Source organism: Pipistrellus hanaki (assembly GCF_964339955.1).
Source record: "Pipistrellus hanaki genome assembly, chromosome: 15".
NCBI lineage: Eukaryota > Metazoa > Chordata > Mammalia > Chiroptera > Vespertilionidae > Pipistrellus > Pipistrellus hanaki.
The window spans coordinates 51,392,557-51,409,819 of record NC_140517.1 but is presented as its reverse complement, the minus strand read 5'-3'; the positions used below and the strand labels follow the sequence as shown (position 1 = coordinate 51,409,819).

Sequence of the window (17,263 nt, the reverse complement as noted above, 5' to 3'; positions counted from 1 at the left end):
ACTATTTCCTGTAACTGAAGTCACTAGCAGAGACAATAATCTCATGATTGAGTGAATCCCCCTGGTGCCCTAGGGAGTTCATCTCAAGGTTGTTGCTCAACAGGCAAGATCTCAAAGCTAGAGTAGAGGAAGGATAATCCTGTAATCAGTCCCATATGTGTCTTTTGTAACCAGTTAGCATTCCTGTTGATTCCAATGGCAATAACCTTCCCTACTTGAAAACACTTGCTGCCACTGAGGCAAGGCTGTTCCCCCTGGAAATGAGAATTGATGTCCAACAAAGTGCACCTTTCTTTTTCTTTCTTTTTTTTTTTTTTAAACTCCATTTCTTTGTTTTTCTTTTCTTTTTTAAAAAAATATATTTTATTGATTTTTGTACAGAGAGGAAGGGAGAGAGATAGAAACATCGATGAGAGAGAATCATCAATCAGCTGCCTCTTGCACACCCCCTACTGGGGATATGCCCGCAACCAAGGTACATGCCCTTGACCGGAATCGAACCCGGGACCTTCAGTCCCCAAGCCGACGCTCTATCCATTGAGCCAAACTGATCCCGGCCAAAGTGCACCTTTCTTATGTGTGCTATTTGGTGAGCCCTGACCTAGAGGTAAAGCTGTGAATCTGTCACATGTGACATAAATCACCTGTAACTCATACACAAGGTGGGTCAATAATAAGCTTACAGTTGTATGTCTGGAAAATTCCGAGGTTATTCTTTTTGAAAAAAAATGTTTTAGAAAATTTTATTCTTTTTTGGGGGGAGAGAGAGAAAGACTTGAAGAGAGAGGCAAACATAGATCGGCTGCCTCCTGTACACCACAACGGGAAATTATTTGGGGATGTTCACTCACCTGGAATTAAACCAGAGATCTGTCTGTCAGTGAATGGGATGATACCCAACCAACTGAAGACACTGGCCTGGGCAGAGTTTATTCCTGTTTATTATTATTAATTATTGTATTATTTTCCATACCAACAACTCTCTACTTTCCTTTGCCACACCCTCTCTTTTCCTACGCCCTGTTATAATCTCTTTTCCGCTTTTCTCAGCCCTCCATGCCCTCAGGGATTTCCCATTCTTTTTCTTTTTTTAATATATTGATTTTTTTTACAGAGAGAAAGAGAGAGGGATAGAGAGTTAGAAACATCGATGAGAGAGAATCATCGATCAGCTGTCTCTTGCACACCCTCTACTGGGGATGTGCTTGCAACCAAGGTACATGCCCTTGATCGGAATCGAACCCGGGACATTTTAGTCCGCAGGCCGACGCTCTATCCACTGAGCTAAACTGGTTTCGGCAGATTTCCCATTCTTTATAATAGAATAGTTCATACTGTTCATAGTTGTTTTTTAAATATAATTTATTTATTTTACTACACAGAGGAAGGGAGAGAGTGAGTTAGAAGCATCGATGAGAGGGAAATATCAATCAGCTGCCGCCTGCACACTCCCTACTGGGAATGTGCCTGCAACCAAGGTACATGCCCTTGACTGGAATAGAACCTGAGACCTTTCAGTCTGAAGGCCAATGCTCTATCCACTGACGCAACCCGGTTATGGCTGAATTTTTTGTAATTTTTTTATTGATCAGTAGTACTGTGTTCTGTGAATAACCACTTTATTAATCTATGTTTTTTGGTATTTCCAGGATTGTGGTATTATAAATAAATCTGGGAATATTTACATTGAGTTCTTTATATAGACACATGTGATACTTATCAAACTGTTGTGTAGGTGAATGTTTTACATTTAAGATGTACAGAACTGTGATCCAAAATGGTCATTCCCTTTGCCTTCTCCCTAACCCACAGAATATAAAAATTACAACTTTTCTGCTACCCTGCAAGAACATACAGTGGTTAACCTTTTCAAATAGTAACCCCAGAAATGCATATGGTGTTAACTTGCTCTAGTTTTAATTCCATCTACCGAAGAATATTTTATGGTGAACATTTTTATGTTCATTTTTATACATTTTGTACATTTTTAGACATTTCTTTGCACTGTATTTATCTGCTTTGTTAAAATGTCTGCTGGGAATCTTTTCAAATTGTTTAAATTTATTATTTTAACTGAAGGAGGCCTGTGCAGCATATAAGACATCTGCTTAAATTTCCCTCATTCCTCAGTGACTCAGTGACTCCTTTCCTGTATGGAACCATTGGTTTTGAATCCTGAGGGAAAATTGTTTTGTGGAGTGTGGAGGTGCTGTTTTGGGAGGATCCTGGTTTCCTGGAAAAGAACAAATGGGTTTGTGCATATGAGGGAAAGCAGAGGGAGAAGGTTCCTGGGCTCCTGAGTCCCCTTTGCAAATGAACTGGATGCCCCTGGAGAGGGCTGGGGGTCCTTTGGGTTCCTAATTCCTGGAGAGCAGGTCACCCCCTTCTCTGAGGGAAATCTTGGCTGACACCTAATAGAGGAAGGTGACTGGGCTGCTTGGAGCATCACTCCCGGCCCTCCAATTGGTCATCTACTGAGTGTTCATGGTCACCTGGTAACACCAGGGCCAGGAGGCAGAATCCGCTCGGTGCCGTCTGCAGTGTGGATTTGGAAAACATGAAGGGACCACATTTGGCACAGGTTCATGCACAGAAGGAATGGAGACCACAGGATCACCATGGATGTTTATGTCAGCATTTTCCCAATCAGCCCCACCTGATGGAGCACTCACATGGGCAATGCAAATGACACAGAGGCTTGGAGGCATGGTCGTGGCTGATGTGAATTTAATATAAGTGCCGGAATGCATTCAGTCCTGTCCTCTTCCCAAGCTGCTCGTTTAACGAGTGGTTTCTGCTGTGAAGGAAGCAAGACAGCAGGCGTTTACCCAAGGTCACCCTCAGAAGTGGGTTCTGCCAATGACATGAGACCAAACTCCTTTATTGAAGCTCACTCAGATAAATACTGGGTTTTGGGCAGCTGGGGGGGGGGGGGGGGGGGACCCAAAGTCTCTGGAGGAAGAGAAAGCAAATCATCCTGACTGATTTTCACTGTCATCTACCAATACCCACTCCACTCCGTTGCCCCTGCAGAGTCCCCCAAAAGAGAATGGCACATGAGGTCGACTTACTGGGGCCCATCAAGTACAATAGTTCAAGCTACTGACCCTGATGATGGCTGCAGCCAGTGATAAGCTCTGACCAAGGAAATGTGATGGGAGTCAAATCTGTCACATCTAACAGGATTGTTTGCAAGCAGTGAGACGGGCAGCCCTCTCTGTCCCTCTCTGATAACACCCAGCAGTAACCTACATGATGGCTGCTCTTTTATCCTGATTCCAGGAGAACCAGGGTGTTCATGTGCTATGAACAAGAGAGAGACCTTCTTTACTCTCAGCCACTAAAGCTTTGGGGCTGCTCAGTGCCCACAATAACATCTAGCCTGTCCTAATGGGAATGCATCCCCTATTCCACCCTCTAGGTGACAGCAGAGCCTAACATTAGAAGCCAGAGCTCTGTTGTTGGAGACACCTGGGTTTGACTTCCAGCCCTGCCTTTATTAATTCTACAATAATTAACTTTATATTAACTCTCTGAGCCTGGATTTCCTCCTGATTAAATAGACGTTTGAACCATTTCAGGTTGCAGAGAGGATTAAGTGAGACAATAACGAAGGTAAAGCATTGAATCCAGGGCCTGGCTTCTGTAGTAAAGCATTCTGTAACTGTTAGCTGCTTAGCTTCACATTGTGTGCTGAACACACATGCAGACAATGTAGGAAATGTCAATGAGTCAGCCTATGTATCCTTTTAATTTTTCTTTTTAAATGAGTAGAATAAGATAAGATTATGTGTATTCTCTCATAGCCTGCTTTTTCTCTTACTAATGTCATATTTTCATGTTTTTTTTTTAAAAAAAAGATAGCCAGGCTTGAGTGGCTCAGTTTGTTGAGCTTAGTCATATGCACAGAATGTTTGCCAGCTCAGTTCTTATTTGAGGGAACCTGCTGTGGTAATGGGCTGCATCCCTTTAGGGGGTCATGTAGGAGGCAGCTAACTTGTGTTTCTCTCCTTCTTACTCTAAAAGTCAGTTAAAATACTTTTACATATATTTATCCACTTAGATTTGTGGTCTTCAGGAATAATTGAAATAACACTTTTCTCCTGAGGGAGCATTATTCTAAGTGTTCCGGAATCTGAAATGTTTCCAAACAGTTGTTTTGTAGCCAGCACTCCCCAGAAACATGTGACCTAAAACATAAAGCCGTCAGTTCCCAGTGTCACTTGGACGCCCAGAACAATATTCACAATGGGTAGTGAGTGACTGGGACCCTAGTGCCCCATGAGAGGCTGGATTACGACATTACCCAAAGGGCCAAGCGCTAAGGATGGCTGGGTTTAGCCAATGAAAGCCCAGGAGAGGGGCATTATCCCTGAGCTCATTGGTTGAAGCTTGACTCTCAGGGTCTTTCTCCTGGTGGTGAATTTGACCTTTGCAGTGTGTTCACAGAATCAGAGGCTCCAGTGCTGGGTCACGAGGCCTCAGAGGCAGAGTGCCCGCTGTGCAGGTTGTGTCTGAGGCGGGTTGAGTTACAACAGGTGGTGATTGGTTTCTCCGTGCCTCCCAAACTAGATTCTCCTTCCAGAGTCCAACCCGGCCTCACCTCATTCACCCTCCAACCTTGAGTGTAGGGGCCTGTCCAGTCCTGCAGTCCAGGACTCAGCGCCAGAACAGTGAGTTGCTTGAGGGTGCCACAAGTTGTGACTGGGTGGGAGAGAGTGACAGGCTGAAAGGCCTCCTTGTAAGGCCATGGTGGTGTGATTGAGGAGGGAGGATTGGGGAAACCTTGGCCTGTTTTCTGTCTAAAAGCAACAAATGGGATATGAATGAGGAGGATCATGGGGTGGGGGGGATGGAAAAAATAACACATACTTAACATCTTAATCTACAAAGAAATTACAAAAAAAAAGTCAGGGGTGATGTGAAGGTTTGCATTTGGTAGATGGATGTATTGAAGGACCATCAGCTGAGATGCAGATATTCATATTAGGAAATGTAATGTTACTTGGGGATGCCAAAACTTCTATATTTTACCTATTAGGGTTTCCGATATTTTAGAGAGCAGTTCATGAGTATCTGGAACTCTGAGGAGCAGTTAGATTAGAATAACAACTCTAAAATGTAGGTGGGAATGTAGGGACCAGATTGGGGTTGTAGGTCATTTTCTTTCTTTTTAATTGGAGACCAAGGAGTGAGTCAAACAAGATGTGGGGTCTGGATGAGGTTGGTTGATCTATTTGGATGTGTCTTTTGTTTGAAGTGTGTCTTTTGTTTGAATGTGGAGGTATTATTGATTTGAGAAAATGCTAAGTAATTGATTTGCTACCTGAAAAATTTAAAGTTCTGAAAGTTTAAGGTCTCTTGCCAAAAAGAGGTTTTAAAACTAACACCTTAGCCGAAACCGGTTTGGCTCAGTGGTAGAGCCTTGGTCTGGGGACTGAAAGGTCCCGGGTTCGATTCCGGTCAGGGGCATGTACATTGGTTGCGGGCACATCCCCAGTGGGGGATGTGTAGGAGGCAGCTGATTGATGATTCTCTCTCATCTATGTTTCTAGCTATCTATCCCTTTCCTTTCCTCTCTGTGAAAAATCAATAAAATATATTTTTTTAAAAAAATAAAAAAAATAAAACTAACACCTTAATTTTAATGGAGAAAGGGGAGGACTTGCCCTTCCCACCCAGAACAGGTAATCCAATTCCAGCCAGCTGCTATCTTTAAACAATGTGTTTATTTACATTTGAATGGCTACGCCTTTTGATAGCCCAAGGGCAAGTTTACATGTAAACAAGTTTGCTTCTCAGTTCCCAGGGCAGAAAAAACAAGGTTTAAAACGATTAGATCTTAAAATTTATCCTTAAAAATATAAAAGTTTATTAATAAAAAAAACAAGGAAATTAAAAAACCTGATGAACAATATTAACTATTGATTATAATAGAATCAGAGATACGGGAGTGGAGTGAACTGAAAATTCTTGGGGAAAAGGGGAGTGGTTGATGCTGGTAGAGACTGAACATAAACTGTGCACCTATGAATGAGGACAATGGGAGAGAGGGGGATGAGGAAAGGGCAGAGGGTGGGGTGGGAACCTGGTGGAGCAGAGCCATGGGGGGGGGGGGAACAGGAACATTTGCAATAATATGAACAATAACGATTTATTTAAAAAATGTAGTGTACGGTTACAGTATTTGTCAATTACCCTGGCATAAATACTCTTACCATGGTCAGTTTTAAACTGCCAAAGAGATAACAGTGAATATGCACATGATAACATATTTAAGTAGTACATCCTTGTATTTTATTTCCAACATACTGATACAGTTGCAACAAATATGCTCCAGAACTTTCATAATAACACAGTAAATCTTCTTGAACCCTCAAATTTTAGACCTTTTTAAAGTTTCATTTATTTACAATTCATGTAAATCACACGTTCAAACAATATTTTTTATTGATTTCAGTGAGTATGGGAGAATAGGAGAGAAATAGAAACATCAATGATGAAAGAGAATCACTAATAGCCTTCTTCCTGTACCTCCCCTCTCCCTGGGAATTGAGCCTGAAACCCATGTATGTGCCATGACGATGAATAGATCCATGAATTCCTGGTTCATAGGTCGATGGTCAACCACTGAGCAACCCCTGCTGGGATATAGTATTTGAAAAGTAATTCTTTTACTATCTGTATGTTTCATTGTTTTGTTTTTTTTTTTTTAATATATTTTATTGATTTTTATACAGAGAGGAAGGGAGAGAGATAGAGAGTTAGAAACATCGATGAGAGAGAGTCATCGATAAGCTGCCTCTTGCACATCCCCCACTGGGGATATGCCCGCAACCAAGGTACATGCCCTTGACCGGAATCGAACCCAGGACCCTTCAGTCCCCAAGCCGACGCTCTATGCACTGAGCCAAACCTGTCCCGGCTGTATGTTTCATTGTTGATAGTATAACGGATGTCTGCCATTTCCCCCTTATGTGTATTCTTTGGTGGATCTCTCCCTGTGGACCAGGTAAGCAGACCTCCAGCCCCATCTCCTCCCAGCACCACTTGTGGGGCCTCCACACCTTTACTCCAAGTTCCTTGGCTGGAATGAGTCCGCCTCTGGGATAGGAAAAACTACATTACCCAGAAAGCACTGCCCTAGAGTCAGAGGTAAAGAGCATCTTGGTGCCTGCACATCCGGTTGGGGCGGGACTTCCTGCGCCCTCCTCCTGGCGGCCATTTTGGCATGTTTCGCATGTTCACAGACTCAGCGGCAGCGCTCAGGCGGCGAGAAGGATCAGTTGTCCCGCCGGGCAGAGTGTCTGAGGCGGGGAAACTCCACCCGGCGGGACTGGGTCCCCGTGCCCCCGCCTCCTCCCGCGGACAGAGCGGCCCCAGCGGCCCTCCCGCCTCGGGGCGGCGCCGCTCAGGCCGCAGCCCAGGCCGCCGCCCGGAGCAGTGAGTGCCCGTGGGGGCCGCAGGGGGCGGGCTGGGCCCGGAGGCCGGGGCGGAGGGGGCGGCCGGCCTGTGTGTGTCTAAGGGACCGGGGGCTTCCGGGAGGGGCCTGTCCTCCTCAGGGCCGGGCTGGCTGTGCGCACAGAGGGACGGAGCCCGAGGGGGCGGCGGCCCCGGCCCCGGGGCTGGGCCAGGCCCCGAGCAGCCTGGGCCCCGGGTCCTGGCGGGGGAGCCGGGCCCTCAGCGCCTTCAGCTCCCACAGGCCCTGCGGTCAGAGCCGCTCAGGGGCCGGGCTGTGGGCTGAGGTCAGGGCCTCCCACTGCGGGGGCCTCTGAGGCTGTGGGGCCTGGGCTGTCCAGCCGCTCTCCTCGGGGGACCTTGGACCTGGGCACCTGGAAGGGACACCAAGCCCAGAATGCTAAGCCCAGGTCAAGGGTCCTGTGATTGGAACCTGATTGTGTCAGCCAGTGGAATTGTGGGTCATAGGGCCTTCCATGCATTGATTCCAGAAGGTGCCAAGGCTTGAAGTGAACACTGAGATGATTCAGGACCGAGCAGGTGTCCACTGTTTAAAAACAGGAACTGGCAACAGTGGGACAGGAATCCAGTCCAGAGAAGCTTTGTGACAACTTGGGTTTCTGTTCTGCTGGTGGTGGGGTCATTGGGGTCATTGGAGCAGTAGAGCAGGGGATGTGTCCCAGGTCTCATTACACTCCTGTGACTGCAGCATGAGGCACAGCCTGGGTGTGAGGACGGGGGTAGGAAGACTACAATGGAAGCTGCTGTGATGGCCTTGGTGAGGGTGATGGTGACAGGAGCACAGTGGTGGTTGTGGATGTGGAAGAGGCAGTTACCTTAGGGATCAGGGATTTAGGTGTGGCCACCTGTGAGTGGAAAAGGGACATCAAGTGCAGCAGCAGTAGAGGTGGGCTCTGATGTGGTTCTCAATAGAGGAGGTTGAAGGAAGAACAAGTTGGGTGGGAGACCTTCATACCAGAAATGAAGGCTGTGTCTTGGGTGTGGACATTCAGAATCAGGTTAGTAATTGATAAAGAACATGGATGTTGGATGCTTGCACTCCTATACCTTCCCAATCAACACACTTGCCATCTGGGTCTTCACCTCAACCACAATGGTTAACACAGGAGCCAGGGATTTACCCAGGGTCACACTGACACGTGGGTTCTCAGTTTGTTGCCAATGACATCTGAACAAACTCCTTTTTCTGAGGTTCACCCCTTGGAATCTTGCCAGTGAGTTTAGGGCAACCTGGGGACAGTGTCCACCTGGATGAGGAGCCAGGGACCCATCCTGACTGACTTCCACGGTCATTTTCTAACAATCCCCTCTGCTCTCCTTGGCCCAGCCTCAGGCACCATGTGATCCACTTAAGGGGCCCATCAAGTATGTCATGTACTGTGGCTGCATGAACCCTGATGTTGATTGCAGCCTGTGATGTGGTTTGACCAATGAAATAATGTGGTAGTGAAGCCAGTCACCCTGACAGAATAGTCTGGAAGATGTCTCTCTATGTCTGATAACACCTAGTAGGTATCTAAACCTTTATCTTCATACCAGGGGAACGAGGATGGACATGTGTTATGAACAAGGAACATGCCTTCTTTAGTGTAATCCACTAAAGCTTTCGGGCTGTTCTTTACCCACAATAACATTTAGGCTGCCCTAATATGAATGCATCCCATATTCTACCCTCTAGGAGGCAGCAGAGCCTAACATTGGAAGCCAGAGCTCTGTGGTTAGAGACACATGGGCTTGACTTCAAGCCATGCCTCTTATTAACTCTACAATCAGGCGGTTTATTCTGAGTCTCTGAGTCTGGATTCCCTCCCCATTACAGGTGTGGAGAGGATTCAATGAAATAATGCATGTAAAGCATTGAATCCAAGGCCTGGCATATGTAGTAAACATTCACAATATGTTTGTGAATGTTTATAGTTTCACAATGTGTATTGATCGCAAGTATTCTAACAATGTAGGAAATGTCAACTTGTTGGCCTATGTATTCTTTCAATTTTTATTTTAAAATGAATAGGGTAGGATCATATATATATATTCTCTCATAGCCTGCTTTTTTTTCTAAATAATGTGTTATTTTTATGTTAAAAAGAAATCCAGGCTGGAATGGCTACGTTTGTTGACCAGAACATTTGCCAGTTAGGTTTTCCTTTGAGGGCACCAGCTTGGGTTATGGACACAATCCCCATTCGGGGGCATGGCGAAGTCAGCCAATCTGTGTTTCTCTTTTTTTGTCTTCGTTCTCTCTCTCAAAATCAATTAAAACATCTTTATTTATCCATTTATAGTTGTCATCTTCAGGAAACATGGAAATAAGAGTTTTTGCCTCATGAAGCATTCTGAGTTTTACAGAATCTGAAATGTGTGCAAATGAACACATCAGTTGCAGACCACACATCCCAGAAACCTGTCATCAAAATCTCAAGTTGTCCTTACCCAGCACCAATATTTGCTCTCAAACACCAATATTTGGAAAGGCCAGTGATTGTCTTGGATCCTAATTCCACTTGGGAGTCCTAGAAAAGTACGTTACCCAATGGGCATTGCACCTAAGAATGGCTGTGTTTAGCCAATGAAAGCCCAGGATAGGCACATTATCCAGGTGTACTTGGTTGAGGGTAGGAGCGCCAGGTCTCCAGCAGAAAAAGGTGTCAGGCAGGGTCTGAGCTCTGCAGGGTGTGTGTCAGGCTTTTTGAGCCTAAGCAGTCTGGTATTGAGGCCTCTGTACCTCCCAGACTCCTCTCTGCTTACAGAGTTCTACTCAGCCTCAGCTGTTTTAACCCTCCAGTGTGACTCTCAGATCACAGCATCCAGAACTGTGAGTTGCTCATGAGTGACACAGTGTGATGGTGAAAGAGGGTAAGGGGTTGCAATGCCGCAGTGCAAGGATGTGATGGTGTGACTGAGCAGAGAGGACTTGTTTTGTGTCTAAAGGCAACGAAGAAGATGAGGCAAAGTTTTGTGTGAGGTATTTTATGTTGATTTTCAGGTAACTGGGGCTATGGATGTTCATGAACAAAAGAGAGGCATTGTCTGAGATAGGGTTCTGAACTTTTCCCAAAAAATGTTCACCATAAAATATTCCACCGTAGATAGATAATACTTCATTCAGTTGGAATTTACCATGCATTCTCTGTACCACACTCTGAGTGAAAACTAGGAAGGCAAGGAGATGACTCTGATGGCTGTGGTGGAGGGAGTGCAGGTGTGAGAGAGGTGTGGTAGAAGAGTGAGTACAGCCGAAACCGGTTTGGCTTAGTGCATAAAGTGTCAGCCTGTTGACGGAAATGTCCCAGGTTGGATTCCGGTCAAGGGCATGTACCTTGGTTGTGGGCACATCACCACTGGGGGGGAGGGTGTGCAGGAGGCAGCTGGTTAATGTTTCTCATCGATGTTTCTAGATCTCTATCCCTCTTTCTTCCTCTCTGTAAAAAAAAATTTTAAAAAATGAGTGTGTTTGGAGAGTGAGTGTGAATTCATGGCTACAGCACACTGACACTGACATACAAGTGAATGAAGGGTAATCCACTTTCTGGTGGTGTCTCTATGATATCCTATGGGGGAATTTTAGGGGATGTTGTCATGCTACATGCTAGTCCAAATCTTAGATGCCACGTATGGAAACACTTGCCTGTTGGTGTTGAGGGCTGATACAGTGATCCATTGAAAAGAGATCCATTGAAAAGAGATAGCATGTTTCAGGGTCATGTTTCAGTGGAGATTTGAAAATCTCCACTGCCATGGGAAAGGAAAAGGGAGATACACATTATGGAGGTGGTGAACTTGAATTTTGGAAAAAAAGCTGATTCTGAAACAACTGATTCTCATCATGGCATATTGGTGTTATCTTTGAAGTTCTGCCTCTGGGAATGAAGATAAGTGAGAGAAAGTGTGCTTCAAAGAATTATATGGAGCAGGTAGTGGAAAGTGATGGCCTCAGCACCCTGGATTGAGATTGGAAGGGTAAAGTGTGATGCCATGTTCTTTGGTGTCTTAGAGGACAGTCCAGGGCACTGCCAGGGGGATGCGTGGTAAGACTAGTGTCAAATCACTCACACTCTCTTTATGGCCCACAATTCTCCCTCTCTATGTTCCTGACAAGCACTTATTGTGAGGCCCAGACCCAATGTGAGGCCCAGAGCACTGGTATCATCAATCAGCTTACCTGCCTTATTGTCGTGGGAAATCACATTATCTGCAGGAATACAAAGAGAGACTGACTTGGAAGACCTGGTATATTTTCAGATGTTGGGAGTAGTGGGGTCCGATATATTTGGAGGATGATGACCCATCTATAGAGTTGATCATGCTGCAGCCATGGAGAATCCAATGAGACCTTGACCACATGACTTGCCCCTACTGCTCGAATCCTCCCATTACTCCCATCACCTGCAGAGCACACTTCCAACATGTCACAGAGCTCCTCTATATAGATGGGATGGAGGCAGTAGAAGACTAGGATGGTAGCCGCTGTGACAGTCTCGGTGAGTGTGATGGTAACTGGCTCATGATGGTGGCTGTGGTGGTGAAATGAGCTTTGGATTGTTGTTTTAGGTGTGGCCACCTGGATTTCTAATTTGGAGGTTGAGAGACAGGTAAGAGTCAGGGGTTATGGGGTTGGGAGGGGGGAGATTGGGAAAAAGAACACATTATTATAACATCTTAATCAACAAAGAAATTACAAAAAAAAAGTCAGGGATGATGTGAAGGTTTGCATTTGGCAGTTGGAGGTATGGAAGGACCATCAGCTGAGATGCAGATATTCATATTAGGAAATGTAATGTTACTTGGGGATGCCAAAACTTCTATATTTTACCTATTAGGGTTTCCGATATTTCAGAGAGCAGTTCATGAGCATGTGGAACTCTGAGGAGCAGTTCAGAATAACAACTCTAAAATGTAGGTGGGAATGTAGGGACCAGATTGTGGTTGTAGGTCATTTTCTTTCTTTTTAATTGGAGACCAAGGAGTGAGTCAAACAAGATGAGACTGCAGCTGTTGCATATTCACTTGTTAAACGCACACCAGGATTTTGATTGAGCCTTAGTCTGGGATATTCTCATCAGTCTGGTTGATTTGCTGGGTGGCACGAGTAGGCATCTGTCAGACTCATTGGTAATGGGCTAGGGGGCCTTAGGTGATGGGACTTGAGGGCCAAAAGCTGTGATTGGTGAAGGGACATCAAGTGCAGCTCCAGTGGAGGTGTTTTCTGGATATCTGAGATCTGATGTGGTTGTCAGTAATTGAGATTGAAGGGAAACACAATCAGGGAGGGGGGCCTCCGTAGAAGAACTTAAGGCTGCCTCAATGAGTGTGGGCTCTCAGAGTTGGTGTAGGACTTAATCCTGTTTGAATTTGCCAAGCACTCACTACTCTACACAAGCTTAGTAATGAGTAGGAAGTCAAGTAAATCACGCTGGGTGCTGTGAGTGTGGGAGTGTAGGTGTGAGATGGGTGTAAGAGAAAGTGTGATATGCCCTTGGAGTAGTCATGTGGCTTCATAGTTAAAGGGCCCTGACATTGACATTATAAGAAATGAAGTTTGAGTCCATTTCTATGCTGTCTGGAAATATGATATGGTGAATTTCCGATTAATTCATGAAAGGGGGTGTGTTTTCTTGTGGAACATTCCTGGTGCAGAGCTTCAGTGGAATTTATGTGCACACCTGCCTTTTGTTGTTGAGGGCTGTTACACTGATCAATAAGAATAAGATAGCATACATCCCTGTCTTCTAGGCTTGAAACTTTGGCATGGAGATGGGAGAAGGGTAAGAGAGAAATACACTACAGAGGTGGTGGGGTAGAATTTTGGAAAAGAAGGTGATTAGGAAATAAACTGTGGTCATTTTGGCACTTTTATGTTACCTTTGAAGTTGTGACTCTGGGAATACAGCTGTGTGGAAGAAGTGTGGTTCAAAGCATTATGTGCAGCAGGTAGTGATGGCGTCAGCACCCTGGGATTAGGTTCAAAAGTTTGAACAATGATACCATAACCTTGTGATTCCCTGAATAGACAGATGACAAGGTGATTGCCTGTCAAACACGGTGGCAAATCACTCACAGTCTCCTTATGGACACCATCTCTCCCTACCCTATGTTCATGACACCCACTGCATTGAAAAGGGGTGTGGTCTACATGTGAGTTTCAGAGAAGAGATACCATCTACAAGATTATTTGCCCTTATTGTTGGGGGAATACACAGCATCTACTGGAACAAAAGGAGAGAATGACTTTGATTGGACTCTTTTCTAATGTGGAGAGTTGAGGGAGCAGATGGATGTATAGGTTGGGGAGTATTATGAACATGAAATCCTGAAAGAGTAACTCATCATGGACTGAACTGTGTCAATTGTGACAGGAGATGAACTTTGAGGACGTGGCCATCACCTTCTCTGAGGAGGAGTGGGGGATCCTTGATGAGGCACAGAGACGTCTGTACTGCAAGATGATGGTAGAAGCTTTTGCACTGGTCTCATCTGTAGGTAAGACCTCCACATCTCTCCTAGTGTTCTGAGGTGATGTCCTCTCCTCCTTTCTTTTCCAGATATAGCTTTCACAGCCAGACCGTGGGCTGTACTTGTTTTCCCCATTGTCCTGTCAAATGTACTGTGGCTGAGAGTGCTGAGTAATTTGGAAAGATCTGAACAGAGGACTCCATGAATATACCTCACACCCATAGCTTCAGATAGGACAGGAAGTATGTGGGAGTCAGGATTGTTGCAAACAGCTTAATGGGTCCAAGCTTTCACTTTCTCTTTCTGGGAGGGTGTCTATGTCCACATACATGGCTACCACTTCTGCAGCATTTCCCCAGCTAAAGGCTCTTTGTGACTAACTGTGCCAGGTTATGGTCTGTACTCGCATGAGCCATGGGCAGTTCTTGAAAGTCCTCCTTCAATTGTTTGTAATATTCTGTTCCCTGAATACTATTGAATGCTGTCTTGCTCAGGTCAGTGCTGGCTACTCACCTCTGTTGTCTTTTAATGAAACACAGAGTATTGTTGTTTTATGTTTTTGTACAGTAAATGGTGCAAGGAGAACTGTTTTTTTCACAAGGTGAACATACAGTATGGCATAAGGGTTGCCTTGCTGTCCTGATTTGAAGCTGGGGGGACAGATGACATTATGGTGGTGTTTAGATCATACCGGGAACCTGCTCATGTCCAACAAGTTTAGCTTGAGGTGCCACTGGCAATAGCTTTCTTCTACCTTTTTATTCTCCTGCTTAACACTTCCCTGACCTGGCTACCTCCACCCTCTGGCTCTTTTCCATCACCTGTTCTTCTGAACTATTCTATCTGCACTATTTTATTTTATTTTATTTTATTTTATTTTAAAAAATATGTTGAATTGAAATTTTTTACAGAGAGAAAGTTAGAGGGATGGACAACATAGAAACATTAATCAGCTGCCTCATGCACACCCCGTACTGGGGATGTGCCCACAACCAAAGTACATGCCCTTGACCAGAACTGAACCTGGAGCCCTTCTATCTGAAGGCCAATGCTATATGCACTGAGCCAAACCGGTTAGGGCTGCAGTATTTTCAAATATTGACATGGATATGTGTTACGAGGTGCACAGAACTGAGTCACTAGACCCTGACACAAGATTCTGGTTTTTGAATTTTACAAGTTATTGTGGAATTAGTGGTAGCCAACCTTAAAGCACAGCTAGTATATGCCACCAGCAGACAAGCCCTGTTTAACACTATTAGCAGAAAAATGAGCAGATGATCCAGCTTCTGTTTCATGTGGTGCTTGCCATGTTTGTTTCATATTTTGCATGAGGTCTTCCTTGTATGATAATCTTGAGACGCCGAGATCTTCACAGCAGCATCTTGTCAATATTTCCTTCAGATATTTACTGTCAGACATTTGCATGCAACCAACTTGTTATGTGCAACACACTTTTGTAATGAGACTTCTCCCTGTAACCACAGTCGACATTCATTTCATCACCATTTTTCTGTTTTCAGGTTGTGGGCATCAAATGGATGATGCAGAGGTGTGTTGTGAGCAGCATGTATCTGTAAAAGGGGAGTTGCAGGTTAGTGCTCCTAATTCAGCTCTAGCAACAAAGAGGATGCATCTCTGTGGGAGGTGTTTCTCTGTTTTGAAAGACATTCTGCACCTGACTGAGTCACAAGCAGCAGACTTTGAGCAGAAAGCCTTCTTCAGTGATGCATGTGTGAGAGACTTCTGTTTCAGTGCAAACCCTCCCCATCAACTGAAGGAATCCAGTGGAGAGAAGCCCTGGAAAACAGCTGTGGACGGGGCCTCGTTTGTGACCAAGTGCAGCTTTCATTTACCAGCGCTGTCTTTAAACAATAGGGAAGTTGGGGATGACTTCCCAGCCATCTCAGAGCTTGTCCAGTACCAGGCACTTCTCGACACTGAGGAGCCACAGAGTCGTAGTGAGAGTGCACAGGAATTTCTCAAAAGAAAAAGGCAGCACCAATGGGATGAATGTGAAAAAGCTGCCAGCCAAAACCAGAACCAGGGCATCGGCGCCAGGGAAGTGAAATATGAGTATAATACATGTGAGAAAGTTTTCAGCTGTACCTTTAACCACGATAAACATAGGAGGGATCACACTGGAGAAAAGTCCTATCGGTGTACTGACTGTGGGAGGCTGTTCAATCTAAAGTCTTCCCTCATTAAACATTGCAGAATTCACACTGGAGAAAAACCATTCGAGTGTAGTGATTGTGGCATGTCCTTCACCACTACCTCTAATCTCCTTAGGCACCACAGAGTTCACACTGGAGAAAAACCTTACAAATGTAGTGAATGTGGGAAATCGTTTAGGAGCAATTATGACGTCTTGACCCATAAGAGAGTTCACAATGGAGAAAAACCATATGATTGTAGTGATTGCGGGAAGTCCTTCAGTAGGAGTTGTGCCCTCACTCTACACCGGAGAGTTCACACTGGAGAAAAACCTTATAAATGTAATGATTGTGAGAAGTCCTTTAGTAATAGTCATGCCTTAAATGTACACCAGAGAGTTCACACTGGAGAAAAACCTTATAAGTGTAGTGATTGTGAGAAGTTCTTCAGTAATAGTTATGCCCTCACTGTACACCAGAGAGGTCACACTGGTGAAAAACCGTATCAGTGTAGTGATTGTGAGAAGTCCTTCAGTAATGGTTCTGCCCTCATTGTACACCAGAGAGGTCACACTGGAGAAAAACCTTATAAGTGTAGTGATTGTGAGAAGTCCTTTAGTAACAGTCATTCCTTCATTGTACACAAGAGAGTTCACACTGGAGAAAAACCTTACAAGTGTAGTGATTGTGAGAAGACCTTTAGTAGAAGTTTTGTCCTCATTCTACACCAGAGGGTTCACACTGGAGAAAAGCCTTATCGGTGTAATGATTGTGAGAAGTCCTTCAGTACCAGGTCTACCCTCACTCTACACCAGAGAGTTCACACTGGAGAAAAACCTTATAAGTGTGGTTATTGTGAGAAATTTTTCAGTTACAGGTCTTCCCTCACTGTACACAGGAGAGTTCACACTGGAGAAAAACCTTATAAATGTAGTGAATGTGGGAAATCATTCAGTCAAAGTTCCAATCTCATGGAACACCAGAAAGTGCACACTGGAGAAAAGCTGTATCAGTGTAGTGACTGTGGTGTGTCTTTCAGGAACAAATGTACTCTCATTCAACATCACTCCTCATGCAACACTTGAGAGTACACACTGGAGAAAAGCTTTAAATGTAGGGAATATTTTACTTTCTCACTCAGAAGAACACAACCAGAGGAGAAGCTTTTACCCGCA

At 44.8% G+C, this 17,263-nt stretch overlaps 1 protein-coding gene across 1 annotated transcript in view; it reads left to right on the top strand.

Moving 5' to 3' along the window:
- Nucleotides 1-7,164: 7,164 nt before the first annotated feature.
- LOC311633571 (uncharacterized protein) overlaps nucleotides 7,165-17,263 on the top strand; it is a 51,666-nt gene continuing 41,567 nt past the window's right edge. Inside the window, exons 1-3 of the mRNA XM_084906385.1 lie at nucleotides 7,165-7,288; nucleotides 13,836-13,959; nucleotides 15,456-15,526. Coding sequence (XP_084762511.1) covers nucleotides 7,232-7,288; nucleotides 13,836-13,959; nucleotides 15,456-15,526 — 252 coding nt within the window. The 5' untranslated portion in view covers nucleotides 7,165-7,231. The remainder of the gene's footprint in view (nucleotides 7,289-13,835; nucleotides 13,960-15,455; nucleotides 15,527-17,263) is intronic.